General features: G+C 44.3%; 1 protein-coding gene across 3 annotated transcripts in view; it reads left to right on the top strand.

Annotated features, from left to right (window-relative positions):
- Positions 1-14,964, top strand: part of tfcp2 (transcription factor CP2) — a 115,764-nt gene that overhangs the window by 98,045 nt on the left and 2,755 nt on the right. For 2 of the 3 annotated variants that reach the window (XR_013495831.1, XM_078201213.1), the window contains exons 13-15: positions 584-693; positions 8,587-8,729; positions 11,755-11,806. Coding sequence is in view for 2 of the 3 variants with exons in the window: in XM_078201213.1 (XP_078057339.1) it covers positions 584-693; positions 8,587-8,729; positions 11,755-11,806 (305 nt within the window). In the remaining variant the exon portion in view is untranslated. Of the gene's footprint in view, positions 1-583; positions 694-2,019; positions 2,211-8,586; positions 8,730-11,754; positions 11,807-14,964 lie in introns of those variants that run through there. The other variant, XM_078201214.1, reaches the window with a different exon arrangement.

The following is a 14,964-nucleotide window of genomic DNA, read 5'->3' as shown; positions in this document are numbered from 1 at the left end:
AGAAATTGTTTATACTATAGGTTGGTATAATAACCCACCCAACACTCTCAAATCATCTTCCTCCCCTCGAGGCCAGCGGTCCCCTCCCCACCCCGCTCCAGGGCCGAGGTCAGCAGTCTGCTGGAGAATCCAGAACAAGGTACACTTTAGTTTGACTTTCAGGAGTGACGCCAGGAATTACTCCTTGTACACAAAGGGTAATTGAAACCTGGAACTCTTTCTCCACTTCCACATCACTGCCTCACCCATCAAAAAACCTATTGAGATTGAAGGTCTTCATTTCAAAACTAAGATTCATAGCTTCTGTTAGTCAGTGTATAAGAGTGGGAGCCATGATGGGCCGAAGGTGTTAAGATGCAGATCAGCCATGATCTAATTGAATAGTGGAACAAACTTGAGACTGCGTGGCCTAATCCTGTTCCTATTGTAGTAATATTCACTTCTGATTTGGTTTGGATCTTGTGGTGAATAATTTAGGAATCAACGTGCTGAATTGAACGAACACAATGCAAAGCTTTTCATGTTTTCTATCGTAAACTTTTTATTGTTAGTTCATATCATTCATTTTTCCTTGTGCATTCAGGATGGTGAGACCGAGGCTAACCATTTATGTTTGTCAGGAGTTGCAGCAAGTTCGAGAGCAGCAACAGCAGAAACACGAAAATGGTGATTCTGTCAGCAGTTCTTTCTATGGTAAGTAAATCCGTGTCCTTCACTGAAATCGGTTTCATTTGCTGTGCTTTGTGTTGTCTTATCCAGCAGTTTGTTAGAAATGAGAAGAATTAATCCTTTTATCTTAACGTGCATGTACGATATGTATGATTATATACTAAGAAGCTGTCGAAAGGTTATCTGTGCTGGAAAAGATAGTGAAAAAGTTTGAACTTGCAAAACGCCAAATGACATTCCCTGACATTTAAAAAAATTTACTGCTGCCATTGCATAAGTCACCAGTTAGGGAAGAGGAGAATTGATTGCTGTTGTTTGCCTCGCTCTCCGCTCTCCGCTCTCCGCTTCTCGCTCTCGCTCTCGCTCTCGCTCTCGCTCTCGCTCTCGCTCTCTGGCTTTCACTCGCTCGCCCTGCCTCTCGCCGGCGTACCCTGTTTCTGACCGGCAGTGACCCATGTTATAATCCAGGTGTGTTATGAAGTCAGCCCAGACCATCCGTTTTGCATTTTGATTTTGGAACGGCTGAGCATATGATGTTCACTCCAGACTCCAGGTATGATTCAAGTGACCCACGAAGGAGCTTTTATCAAACAAAGTTTATTTAAGAACACAGTTAACATATAATCAGAAAAATCAGCAATAACGTTTACCAATTTCAAAAACACAGCTTTAACATTATATAAATCTTAACAGCCATGTTTACTGTTCCAAGCTAAACCTCCACAAACATACACCCCGTTCTGGCTTTGCACAGAAAGCAAGTATGCTCACGTGATACTGGACCATGCAGTTTTCCAACCCCTGCTGTGGATACTGCTTGTCTATAGCTTCTCACTGCATCTCACAGCAGAATTTTCACTCCAGAGAGAGAGAGAACACTGCTTTCAGTCTGCAGTCCAAACAGCTTCTGCCAAACTGAAACTAGAACCTTTGGATTTCTCCTGTGAGGGAGAAGAAACTGTCCCAAGGTACCACCTGACCTGTCAATCATTCTTCGTCCAACAATTCCAAAAGGGTGATAAAACTCCAGGACACTACATTAGGCCCAGATTAAAAATAAGATGTCCATTATATTGCTTCAGCAACAGTTAACGGACACCGGCTCAGACAGCACAGCAACAATACAAAAATAACCAGGCCTGCTGAAAATAAACTGCAGAGAAACATGATTAAAATACATTTCTGAAAGGCACGGTATTGTCATACCCAGAACACAATTCTTGAGTATTTCAACTTTCTTGAAGCTGTAAAAGATTCCATATTGCTTGTGTGCTTATCCTCGTGCCTGTTTGAAGTTAGAATGCTCATTCATTGATTTGCCATGGCAATTCTCTGCTTCATCATATTTAGGATTTTGCCACCAATGAGAAGCAGCCCTGAGAACAGCCAGCTCAAACTGTTAGCGTGGGTAAGCCCAACGACGCAATCTAAAAGCTAACTGAGAGACTGAAGGGACTGAGAGACTGAAGGTGGCAGAGGCAGGGCAGTTAGTACCACGTGAGGCCAATGTCGTTGCTCCCCTACCCAATCTCACGGAGGAGGTGATTTGCTGGCATTGGACAAGGCATGTTCTATTAACTTGACACACCACAAACACCAAGTGCTTGTGTTTAAAGCGAATGTATTGTTGTTTCACTTGGCAGCAGTCTTGATCATGGGTGAGAATATTGTATGTTAATGATGCAGTTCATAATTGAGCACAGTTTTGGGTTGACACTCCAGTACAACATAGGGGTTTGCGACATTGCTGTGGTAATGTTTTTCCAATAAACTGAGGCCCCTTTGCAGTCTGCCTTTGCAGGCGGATGCTCATATCCTATGACACTGATCTAAGATCTGCAAGTTCTCTCCACGCCATTGCCGACTTTCCTTTCTTAATCTGGACGAGTAATCCAGAGGTCCAGGCTAATGCTGTAGGAACATGGGTTCAGATCCCACCGTGGCAGCTGGTGGAATCAATAAATCTGGAATAAAAAGCTGCTCTCAGTAACCGTGACCATGGCCAATTCCATTTTCGAGCATGTCCCCCCCTCGATAGGCAAATTAGGAATGTCACCAATGGTAATGGGGCCAGTGACTAGGTCACATTGTAAATTAACCTTGTACAAGGGAGCGGGTAAATAATGTTCATCAATACCCTGCACCAACACTTTAGTAAGCAATCAAATCAATTCAGCAAACTATCTAGAGAGAAATTTGCTCATCTACACACTCATTGCTGTCTTTTTTTATTCATTCATGGGACATGGGCATCGCTGGCTGGCCAAGGGCAGCCAACCACATTGCTGTGGCTCTGGAGTCACATGTAGGCCAGACCGGGTAAGGGCGGCTGATTTCCTTCCCTAAAGGACATTGGTGGACCAGATGTGTTTTTCCGACAATGGTTTCATGGTCATCAGTAGATTCTTAATTCCAGATTTTTTTTTTTATTGAATTCAGATTCCACCATCTGCCGTGGCGGGATTTGAACCCGGGTCCCCAGAACATTAGCTAAGTTTCTGGATTAATATTCTAGCGATAATACCACTAGGCCCCTACATTAATATATGTAGCTTCCAATGCACACAATTGCACCACACTGTGGGCCGACCATCTCAAATTGGAATCAAACTGCCTGGTTTAAATTTCAGTCACCATCAACTGGTGCCTTCTCCATGGCAATGCCCCTACCAATCAGAGTCCACTTGCCTACCAATCAGCCGCCCTTTCTTCTCCTATAGTTAAAAGTTGTTGTTTCCCCTGACATTAGTATTCTTGTGATTGTCTTGATGAGTGCAAGATGAAAAACTTCAACATGCAATACTCAAGTTCCATACTACCAAACATTCTATTAATTTTCCTAATGCCTTTATGTGCTGAGAAGAAGTGCTGAGGGTGACAAGGGTACAGAATGTACTCTGGATGGGGGCTTCAATTTTGAGAGTGCAGAGTTTGTATGTTCCTGTCAGGATTAAAGGCAAAGTAAATCGGAATAAGGAACCTTGGTTCTCGAGGGAGATTGTAACACTGATTAAGAGCAAGAGAGAGTTGTATGAAATGTACAGGCAGCAAGGAACACATCAGATGCTCGAGGAGTATAAAAAGTGCAAGAAGCTACTTAAGAGGGAAATCAGGAGGGCTAAAAGAAGACATGAGGTTGCTTTGGCAGACAGAGTGAAGGAAAATCCAAAGAGCTTCTATAGGTATGTTAGGAGCAAAAGGATAGTGAGGGATCAAATTAGTCCTCTTGAAGACCAGAGTGGTAGACTGTGTATGGAACCAAAAGAGATGGGGGAGATACTAAATGGTTTTTTTGCATCCGTATTTACTGAGGAAACGGGCATGGAGTCTACGGAAATAGGGCAAACTGGTAGGGAGGCCATGGAACCTTTACAGATTAAAGGGGAGGAGGTGCTCGCTGTCTTGAGGCAAATCAGAGTGGATAAATCCCCAGGACCGGACAGGGTATTCCCACGGACCTTGAGGGAAGCTAGTGTTGAACTTGCAGGGGCCCTGGCAGACATATTTAAAATGTCAGTATTCACGGGGGAGGTGCCGGATGATTGGAGGGTGGCTCATGTTGTTCCGTTGTTTAAAAAAGGTTCCAAAAGAAATCTGGGAAATTATCGGCCAGTAAGTTTGACGTCGGTGGTGGGCAAGTTATTGGAAGGTGTGATAAGGGATAGGATCTACAAATATTTGGATAGACAGGGACTTATTAGGGAGAGTCAACATGGCTTTGTGCGTGGTAGGTCATGTTTGACCAATCTATTAGAGTTTTTTGAGGAGGTTACCAGGAAAGTGGATGAAGGGAAGGCGGTGGATGTTGTCTACCTGGATTTCAGCAAGGCGTTTGACAAGGTCCCTCATGGGAAGTTAGTTAGGAAGGTTCAGTCGCTAGGTATACATGGGGAGGTAGTAAATTGGATTAGACACTGGCTCAATGGAAGAAGCCAGAGAGTGGTTGTGGAGGATTGCTTCTCTGAGTGGAGGCCTGTGACTAGTGGTGTGCTGCAGGGATCGGTGTTGGGTCCATTGTTGTTTGTCATCTATATCAATGATCTGGATGATAATGTGGTAAATTGGATCAGCAAGTTTGCTGATGATACAAAGATTGGAGGTGTAGTGGACAGTGAGGAAGGTTTTCAAAGCTTGCAGAGGGATTTGGACCAACTAGAAAAATGGGCTGAAAAATGGCAAATGGAATTTAACGCAGACAAGTGTGAGATATTGCACATTGGAAGGACAAACCAAAGTAGAACGTACAGGGTAAATGGTAGGACTCTGAAGAGTGCAGTTGAACAGAGGGATTTGGGAATACAGGTACAGAATTCCCTAAAAGTGACGTCACAGGTGGATAGGGTCGTAAAGAGTGCCTTTGGTACATTGGCCTTTATAAATCAGAGTATCGAGTATAAAAGTTGGAGTGTTATGGTAAGGTTATATAAGGCATTGGTGAGGCCGAATTTGGAGTATTGTGTACAGTTTTGGTCACCTAGTTACAGGAAGGATGTAAATAAGATTGAAAGAGTGCAGAGAAGGTTCACAAGGATGTTGCCGGGACTTGAGAAGCTGAGTTACAGAGAGAGATTGAATAGGTTGGGACTTTATTCCCTGGAGCGTAGAAGAATGAGGGGAGATTTGATAGAGGTGTATAAGATTTTGATGGGTATAGATAGAGTGAATGCAAGCAGGCCTTTTCCGCTGAGGCTAGGGGAGAAAAAAACCAGAGGGCATGGGTTAAGGGTGAAAGGAGAAAAGTTTAAAGGGAATATTAGGGAGGGCTTCTTCATGCAGAGAGTGGTGGGAGTGTGGAATGAGCTGCCGGATAAAGTGGTAAATGCATTTTTAACATGCATTTTAACATTTAAGAAAAACTTGGACGGGTTCATGGATGAGAGGGGTGTGGAGGGATATGGTCCAAGTGCAGGTCAATGGGACTAGGCATAAAATGGTTCGGCACAGACAAGAAGGGCCAAAAGGTCTGTTTCTGAGCTGTAATTTTCTATGGTTCTATGGTTCAATATCAAGAGTGGCTTGGTAGCTGGCTGGGTCCCCCAGGGCATCGCTGTAGCAGCTGGTGAGGGAAAAACATGACCTCATCCTCACCAACTACCAGTTCAATTGAATCTGTCCAAGAGAGTATTGGTAGCAGTGACCACCGCATGGTCCTTGTGGAGTAGAAGTCCCAACTTCACGTTGGGGATGTTGTGTGGCATTACCATTGTGCTAAATGGAATAGTTTTCGAACAGATGTACCCACTCAAAACGAGGCATCCATGGGGTGCTGTGTGCCACCAGCAGCAGCAGAATTGTACTCGACCGCAATCTGTAAATCTCATGGCCCAGCACATCCCCCACTCTACCCTTACCATCAACCCTGGTTCAATGGAGAGTGCAGGAGAGCATGCCAGGAGCAGCACCAGGCACACCTAAAAATGAGGTGTCAACCTGGTAAAGCTACAACACAGGACTAGCTGTGTGTCAAACAGCGTAAGCAGCAAGTGATAGAACTCAGCAATCCCACAATCAGTGGATCAGATTTAAGCTCTGCAGTCCTGCCACAACCAGTCATGAATGGTGGCGGATAATTAAACAACTCACCGGAGGAGGAGGCTCCACAAATATCCCCATCCTCAATGATGGAGGAGCCCAGCACATCAGTGCAATAGATAAGGCAGGAGCATTCGCAGCAATCTTCAGCCAGAAGTGCCGAGTGGATGATCCATCTCAGCCTCCTCCAGTGGTCCCCAGCATCTCAGATGCCAGTCTCCAGCCAATTCGATTCACTCCATCCGAGATCAAGAAACAGCAGAAGGCACTGGATACTACAAAGGCAATGGGCCCTGATAACATTCTGCCGATTGACAACTTCCTGCATGAGCAGAGGCAGTGCCCAACCCCCCACTCCTCTTCTCTCCCCCCCCCTTGCCTCCGGGCCCCGAAGAAGCTGGGCTACAAGCAATGCGGAAAATTGCCCGGAAGCTCAGCACCATCCAAGACACAGCAGCCTGCTTTATTGGCATGCCATTCCACCACCTTCAGCATCCACTTTTCCACCATCAGTAGCAGCAGTGTGTACCATCTACAAGATGTGCTGCAGCAACTCTTCAAGGCTCCTTAGACAGCACCCTCTTAAACGTGGCCACTAGCATCTAGAAGGACAAGGGTAACGGGCACATGGGGACACCAACCCCTGGAAGTTCCCCTCCATCCTGAAGGATCTGATGGGATGAAGAGCAGGTGTTATACTACTCTCTGTTTCATTGTCAAGTGGCTTCATGCTGTAGTAAATGTTACATCCCTGGCAGACCTACCTGGAAAAATAGTCTGAAGGAAGAGCTGGAGAAGTAACCTGACCTTCGTACCATGGTCTTTAAATGTGGCTCCTTTGGTAATGGATGAAAGTACAAATGCATTCGGTGTTGCTGCAGCCATATTTATTGTCCCCTCAGGAACTCCTATTCCTCTCGTAAATCCTGTAGCCTATTTGGAGTAGCCATCCTCAACACTTGCGTACATGTAATTGCCAGGAGCAATGGGCAATGTAATCATAGAATAGAATCATAGAATCCCTACAGTGCAGAAAGAGGCCATTCGGCCCATCGAGTCTACACCAACCACAATCCCACCCAGGCCCTATCCCCATATCCCTACGTATTTTACCCGCTAATCCCTCTAACCTACACATCTCAGGACACTAAGGGGCAATTTTAGCATGGCCAATCAACCTAACCCACACATCTTTGGACTGTGGAAGGAAACCGGAGCACCCGGAGGAAACCTACGCAGACACGGGGAGAATGTGCAAACTCCACACACAGTGACCCAAGCTAGGAATCGAACCCAGGTCCCTGGAGCTGTGAAGCAGCAGTGCTAACCACTGTGCTACCATGTTGCCCCAATATTGGCAAGAAAAAAAGTCCTAGCCAGCCAATTATCCAACCAAACCCAATAACAGATGAAGCAAAATGTAATTTGAAATGGGAAAATCTGCAGATTTGCAGCATTGGCAGAAAACACACATTCAGGCAGCTGATGATTGGCAATGTCTCGCGGAATTATTTATTTTGTATGGGAATGGTTTTTACCATGGCGCAATGCAAATCTGCCCAGTCACAGGAGTACTGCAGCCTCTGTTTTCTTGCTGCAATTTGTCCAAAATCAGGCTCAAGAGGTCACGGGCCCCATTTTATTTGGCCTATGCCCTTAATGGAGTCCTGGACTTCTGTTGCACGCTTTCAGATCATCCGACCCCATCCCTTACTCACATAGCCGTTTATCAGCTGCCTTTCTCAACTCTCCGCAGCCTTGAAGGAAACGCTTCAGTGAAGGTATTATATGGCAAATGGAGTCATGCGATATGTTAATATTTTGTTTCAATCACGTCTTTTAGGTATTAGAAATTGAAGCTGGCGGGTAGGATGGATATTCTGGATTTGTTGTTGCGATAATTGTCATTGTTTTCTTGCAGTTTTATGGCTACATTCTGAATTTTAGTTATGATGTGCCGTATTTTAATTTCGGTCATTCAAAATGGTTGCTTAGTTCTGGAAAGCTGTAGTAGGTTGACTGGGGAAGAAATTAATTACGCAGGTGTCAGGGGGTGGGGATTGAATGTATTTTTGCAATATTTCTATTCTCTGAAGCCTCAAACTAGTAAATATAGGTTTATTGCAAGGAGCAGCTGAGAAACTGGAGGATAAATTCACGAGTATTGTACATCGAGGCGGTATAAAGGGAGTTTTGGCCCACAGATGGATTGTAACATTGCAGGGCCGATGGGAAGTAGTCAATGTTGTCTTTAGTGATTTTAATTCATTATTTACTGTTTATGGTGTGGTTAAGTGTAAATAAAAGATGAATATTGAAGTATTTTAGTAGCAAAAAAGTCCATTTAAAACTGCAACTCTTGACTAGTGCATTCCTTTGTTCCAGTGTACCACGCCATTTATTTTGAAGAATTAACAGCAATTGAAATGACTGAGAAGATTGCTCAACTTTTCAATATTTCTCCTCGTCAAATCCATCAAATCTACAAACAGGGACCTACGGGTATTCATGTGCTTGTAAGCGATGAGGTAAGTACCTAATGGAGTTGTGATGAAAATAATCTTGGTACCTACCGAGTGCTTAATCCTTCATGTACCATAAGAGTTTCACTTGAACTGGATTTTAATCATGGGGAAGCCATGTGCTTGAGTACATATGAAGATGTGCTGACATTGAGAAGTGGAGGGAAATCAATTTTGGGACGATCAGGCTTGTCTACCCAGCCAATCTCAGGATGGGTATTACCAAGAATGCTATGGCACCAGCATGTGACCGGTATCATACAGCGACTATTAGGCTGGGTTTCCCACACAGGAGGAGACTGGAATCTAGGCAGCTAAACAACAGGACAATTTCAACCGAAGATGGTAAAGCTGCATGTAAAGCATTGATGGACAGTATGAACACATTGGTATACAGACAGTATTCCCCTAGCCCGTATTAACAAGCAAGAGGATACTCACTGGAGAAGCTTTGAGGAGATTCATTCTGGCCCTAATGCTCTATGCTCAACAGTTAGTTGGGATAGTCCCACAATTCACCCTCAGGAATGGAAAATCCATCATAAATAATTGAAGCAATGCTCCGCATATGTAGGTACCAGGGGATGGACCTGTTGGCTTCTCGAATTGAGCATCAGTTCACATTCTTAAGACTAGAGAATCCTTCCGGCAAGGGCATGAAGATTTATTGGCAAGTTTTCTTGTAGTCATCAAGAAAAATTGTACACTCAGTCGGAGCAACAATGATGCTGGTTGGCCTGCTTGTTGGCTTCACCAATGGCAGTTCCCTGATAGGGTAATGGGGGGAGGGGGTTCCAGTACCTGCCAGAAAGAGTTTCCTTATGGTTGAGAGAGCGCTGGTGCATTCGAAACATTCGATTTGATGACCAAATTAGGGAATGGCAATTGTTAGTTTGTGATCTCCTTCCCTGTTGGGAGATAATTTGATTGGTTCCTGCAGGGCATTAAGCACTTTCAAAGTATTTCATTGGCTGAAAAGAGTTTGAGACATTTGGTCATGAAAGGTGCAGTCTCGTTGAGTCTTTTTTTGATAGTTGTCCAGTCAGTTGGTCCTAATCTTTGCTATCCTCTGTTGCAGAATGTCTCCAGCATTTCTGACACTCGTTCTGTTAAGGTTCATGTTTACATGATTTCATTATTCCATGAGCTAATTAAATAGGCTCATTGAGGATCATAAGCTGGTGTCCTCTATTGTGTAAGCTCTCTTCCTTTATTCAAGCAAAGTAAATTTCTTCACTTACCACACCACTACTCAAAGCATTTTAATTGAATTTTTATTTATGCTGAAAAGAAATTTAGAATCTGAGCTTCTGGAAAAACCATTGACCCTTTCTTGTCTTGTTCTTTTCCTCAAACTTTACTTTGGCTTCCCGTCTGGCTTTGTGGTTCAAAGCAAGATTCCTAAAAACATCCTTGTTCACAATGGCCTTATCCAAGGGAATGTCAAGAGAGTATGTCTGGGGTGCATGGGGTCATTGATTATGCTGGCTGCTTTTCTGAGGCAGCAGGAAGTATTGATGGATGGGAGGTTGATTTGAGTGATGGACTGGGCTACGTTTACGACCCTTTGTAGTTTCTTGTGGTCTTGGTCAGAGCAGGAGCCATACCGAGCTGTGACACATCCGGAACTTTGTGCATCTGTAAAAGTTGGTGAGAGTTGTAACGGACATGCCAAATTTCGTTAGCCTCCTGAGAAAGTAGAGGCGTTGATGGGCTTTCTTAACTATAGTGTCGGCATGAAGGGACCAGGACAGGTTGTTGGTGATCTGGACACCTAGAAACTTGAAGCTCTCGACCATTTGCACTTCGTCCCCTTTAATGTAGACAGGGGCATGTTCTCCACTACGCTTCCTGAAGTCGATGACAATCTCCTTCGTTTTGTTGACATTGAAGGAGAGATTACTGTCACCGCACCAGTTCACCAGATTCTCTATCTCATTCCTGTACTCTGTCTCTGTTGATGTTTATTGCGTAGGGAAGTTTTACTATAGCTGTACAGGCTGTCAGTGAGACCACATCTAGTATATTGTGACAGTTTTGGTCTCTATTGAAAAAAGATATGTTTGCATTGGGGGCAGCTCAGAGAAGGTTCACCCGACCCATTCCTGGGATGAAGAGGTTGTCTTGTGAAGAAAGGTTGAAACATTTAAGAACCTGAGGGGACTTGACTAGATGTTTTCCTCTTTTTAGTGCAACTAAAACTAGGGGACATGGTTTAAAAATAAGAGTGCGCCTTTTTAAGAGAGAGAGATGAGCAGAAACGGTGGGGGCAATCTTATCGGTTTGTCACACTGGTTCGATCGACTCGGCGAGCCGGTAAGATCGGGCGAGAGGTGCAAAATCAAGGTTTCTTGCCTCTCGCGATGTTACTGGCCCCATTCTGCTGGCGAAACTGGTGCGAAGCTGATTTAAATATTCATCAATTATTTGAAATGTAGTTAGTGAGTCCCAGATGCAATTGCCTACCTCCACCCACTCCCCCTGCTGGCGAGTGTCACATTGCCTCATTTTATTTTTCTGTATGATTGCCTCTGGAAGCTCGACCAAAAAATGGGTGCAATTCTCTCTCATTTTCACCCTCGTTTGGCACTTGGAATGTTTTTGGTAAGATCACTCCCGTTGTCTCCCAAAGGGTCATTGGTGTGTGGACTGCTCTTCTCCAGGGAGCAGTGGAGGTTGAATTTATTCACGGTGGAATTGGATGCATTTTTGACAGAAAAGGGAGTTGAAAGTTATGGGGGCGAGACGGGGAAAGTGCAGTTGAGGCTGCAGTGAGATCAGCCATGATCTTACTGAATGGTGAAGTAGGCTCGAGGGGCTGAGTGGCCTGCTCCTCTATTCCCATGATTAGCTTTAGGTCACAATGAATTTGTATGGGGATGATTCTCATCGCGTGCATCAAGCTAGGCTATAGTAAAGGATTTGGAGGATGCAATTCATTCAGTTATGGGCATTCTTCCTATCGGGTAGGAAATCTCTCATTGCTCATGTCATCTGCGTGGTTTGTACGCTAACTTGTTTTGTTTTTCAGATGATCCAAAATTTCCAGGATGAATCTTGTTTTGTGTTAGACACATTAAAAGGTAGGTAACCTTCTCAGCACTGAAGATCTTTTCTAGTTCAACTCGTTCAGCACTCCTGAGCTTTATAGGATGGTGCAAAATAGTTGATCATTAAATCAAGAGCCAACCCTCCCAAACACATTGTGGGACTGCTTGCCTGAGCTGCTTCACTCACCTTGGAGTAAAATTGTTTTTGCTGGTGTCCATACTCTCTTGAATAAGAAAATAATTGTAACCAGTGTATATTGGTATTTTCCAATCATGGGTTGTGGAGCATCTCTTGTCAAGCCAGCATTGATTCACCAGCTCTAATTTCCCTTAAGGTGTTTGTGAGTTGCTTTCTCAAATACAGCTGAGTCATAGAGGTTTAACAGCATGGAAACAGGCCCTTCGGCCCAACTTGTCCATGCCGCCCACTTTTTAACCATTAAGCTAGTTCCAATTGCCCACATTTGGCCCATATCCCTCTACACCCATCTTATCAATGTAACTGTCTAAATGCTTTTTAAAAGACAAAATTGTACCCACCTCTACTACTGCCTCTGGGAGCTCGTTCCAGACACTCACCACCCTCTGTGTGAAAAAACTGCCCCTCTGGACCCTTTGTATCTCTCCCCTCTCACCTTAACCTATGCCCTCTAGTTTTAGACTCCCCTACCTTTGGGAAAAGATATTGATCTTCTAGCTGATCCATGCCCCTCATTATTTTATAGATCTTGATAAGATCACCCCTCAGCCTCCTACGCTCCAGAGAAGAAAGTCCCAGTCTATCCAGCCTCTCCTTATAAAGAACAAAGAAAATTACAGCACAGGAACAGACCCTTCGGCCCTCCAAGCCTGCACCAACCATGCTGCCCGACTGAACTAAAGCCCCCTACCCTTCGGGGGACCATATCCCTCTATCCCCATCCTATTCATGTATTTATCAAGGCGCCTGTTAAAAGTCACTACCGCATCCGCTTCCACTACCTCCCCCGGCAACGAGTTCCAGGCACCCACTACTCTCTGTGTAAAAAGTCTGCCTCGTACATCTCATTTAAACCTTAAACCTGTGCCCCCTAGTAATTGACTCTTCCACCCTGGGAAAAAGCTTCTGACTATTCACTCTGTCCATGCCTCCCATAATCTTGTAGACTTCTATCAGGTCGCCCCTCAACCTCCGTCGTTCCAGTGAGAACAAACCAAGTTTCCCCAACCTCTCCTCATAGCTAATGCCCTCCATAACCAGGTAACATCCTGGTAAATCTTCTCTGTACCCTCTCCAAAGCCTCCACATCCTTCTGGTAGTGTGGCGACCAGAATTGAACACTATATTCCAAGTGCGGCCTCACTAAGGTTCTATAAAGCTGCAACATAACTTGCCAATTTTTAAACTCAATGCCCCGGCTGATGAAGGCAAGCATGCCGTATGCCTTCTTGACCACCTTCTCCACCTGCATTGCCACTTTCAGTGACCTGTACACCCAGATCCCTCTGCCTATCAATACTCTTAAGGGTTCTGCCATTTACTGTATATTTTCCATCTGTATTAGACATTCCAAAATGCATTACTTCACATTTGTCTGGATTAAACTCCATCTGCCATCTCTCTGCCCAAGTCTCCAACCGATCTATATCCTGCTGTATCCTCTGATGGTCCTCATCGCTTTCCGCAAACCCACCAACCTTTGTGTCATCCGCAAACTTACTAATCAAACCAGTTACATTTTCCTCCAAATCATATATATATATGTGTGTGTATATATTATATATAATATATATATATATATTACAAATAGCAAAGGTCCCAGCACTGTTTCCTGAGGAACGCCACTTGTCACAGCCCTCCATTCAGAAGCGCACCCTTCCACTGCTACCCTCTGTCTTCTTTGACCGAGCCAGTTTTGTATCCACCTTGCCAGCTCACCTCTGATCCCATGCGACTTCACCTTCTGCACCAGTCTGCATGAAGGACCTTGTCAAAGGCCTTTCTAAAGTCCATGTAGACAACATCCACTGCCCTACCCTCATCAATCATCTTCGTTACTTCCTCAAAAAACTCGATCAAGTTCGTGAGACACTATCTCCTCTTCACAAAACCATGTTGTGTCTCGCTAATACGTCCACTTATTTCCAAGTGGGAATAAATCCTCTCCAATAACTCTCCTTATAACTCAAACCATGAAGTCCCGGTAGCATCCTGGTAAATCTTTGCTGCACTCTTTCTAGTTTAATAATATCCTTGCAATAATGGGGTGACCAGAATTGTACACAGTATTCCAAGTGTGCCCTTATCACACTTTTGAGTGGCTTGTGAGGGCAATTAAAAATCAGCCAGATTGCTTTGGGTCTGGAGTTGCAACAGGTTAAACTAGGTCAAAACAGCAGATTTCTACTAAATCTGCTAAAGCCCTTTCACTAAAGGGCATTAGTGAACTAGTTGGGCTTTTATGACAATCCAGTAGTTTGATCATTTCCGAGAATGGCTTTGCATTCCACAAAAATTGAATTTAAATCCCTTAACTCCTGTGGTAGGATTTGAACTTGTATCTCCAGAGCATTGGTCCAGACCTCTGGGCTACTCATCCAGACATAACTGTTAAGCTACCATACTGAGGTTGTCGACTATTCGAAAATACTAAAATTTTTACCCACCTTTTAATTTCTTCAATAACAAAATCATATAAATCCAAATATGTCGCGAGATAACTTAGCTAATTGTTTGGTAGTTACAATAGTTTCCCTCAGTGACTTGTCCTCTTCCTTCAGACAGCTCAGAAACTGGTGCAGTCTTTATCCTGCTTATTTCTGTTGTTCCCCATTTCCCTCAGACGTTCAGTCGTGGCCAGTGTATTTTTTTTATTCATTCATGGGACATGGGCGTCGCTGGCTGACCATTTATTGCCCATCCCTAGTTGCCCTTGGACAGCAGGTGAGAGTCAACCACATTGCTGGGGCTCTGGAATCACATGTAGGCCAGACTAGGTAAGGACGGCAGATTTCCTTCCCTAAAGGACATTAGTGACCCAGATGGGCTTTTCCGACAATGGTTTCATGGTCATCAGTAGATTCTTAATTCCAAATATTTTTATTGAATTCAAATTCCACCACCTGCTGTGGCGGGATTCGAAACCGGGTCCCCAGAACATTAGCTGAGTTTTTGAATTAATAGTCGAGTGATAATACCACTAGGCTACCCC

Source organism: Mustelus asterias, chromosome X (genome assembly GCF_964213995.1).
Source record: "Mustelus asterias chromosome X, sMusAst1.hap1.1, whole genome shotgun sequence".
NCBI lineage: Eukaryota > Metazoa > Chordata > Chondrichthyes > Carcharhiniformes > Triakidae > Mustelus > Mustelus asterias.
This window is presented reverse-complemented; position numbering and strand designations above follow the sequence as displayed.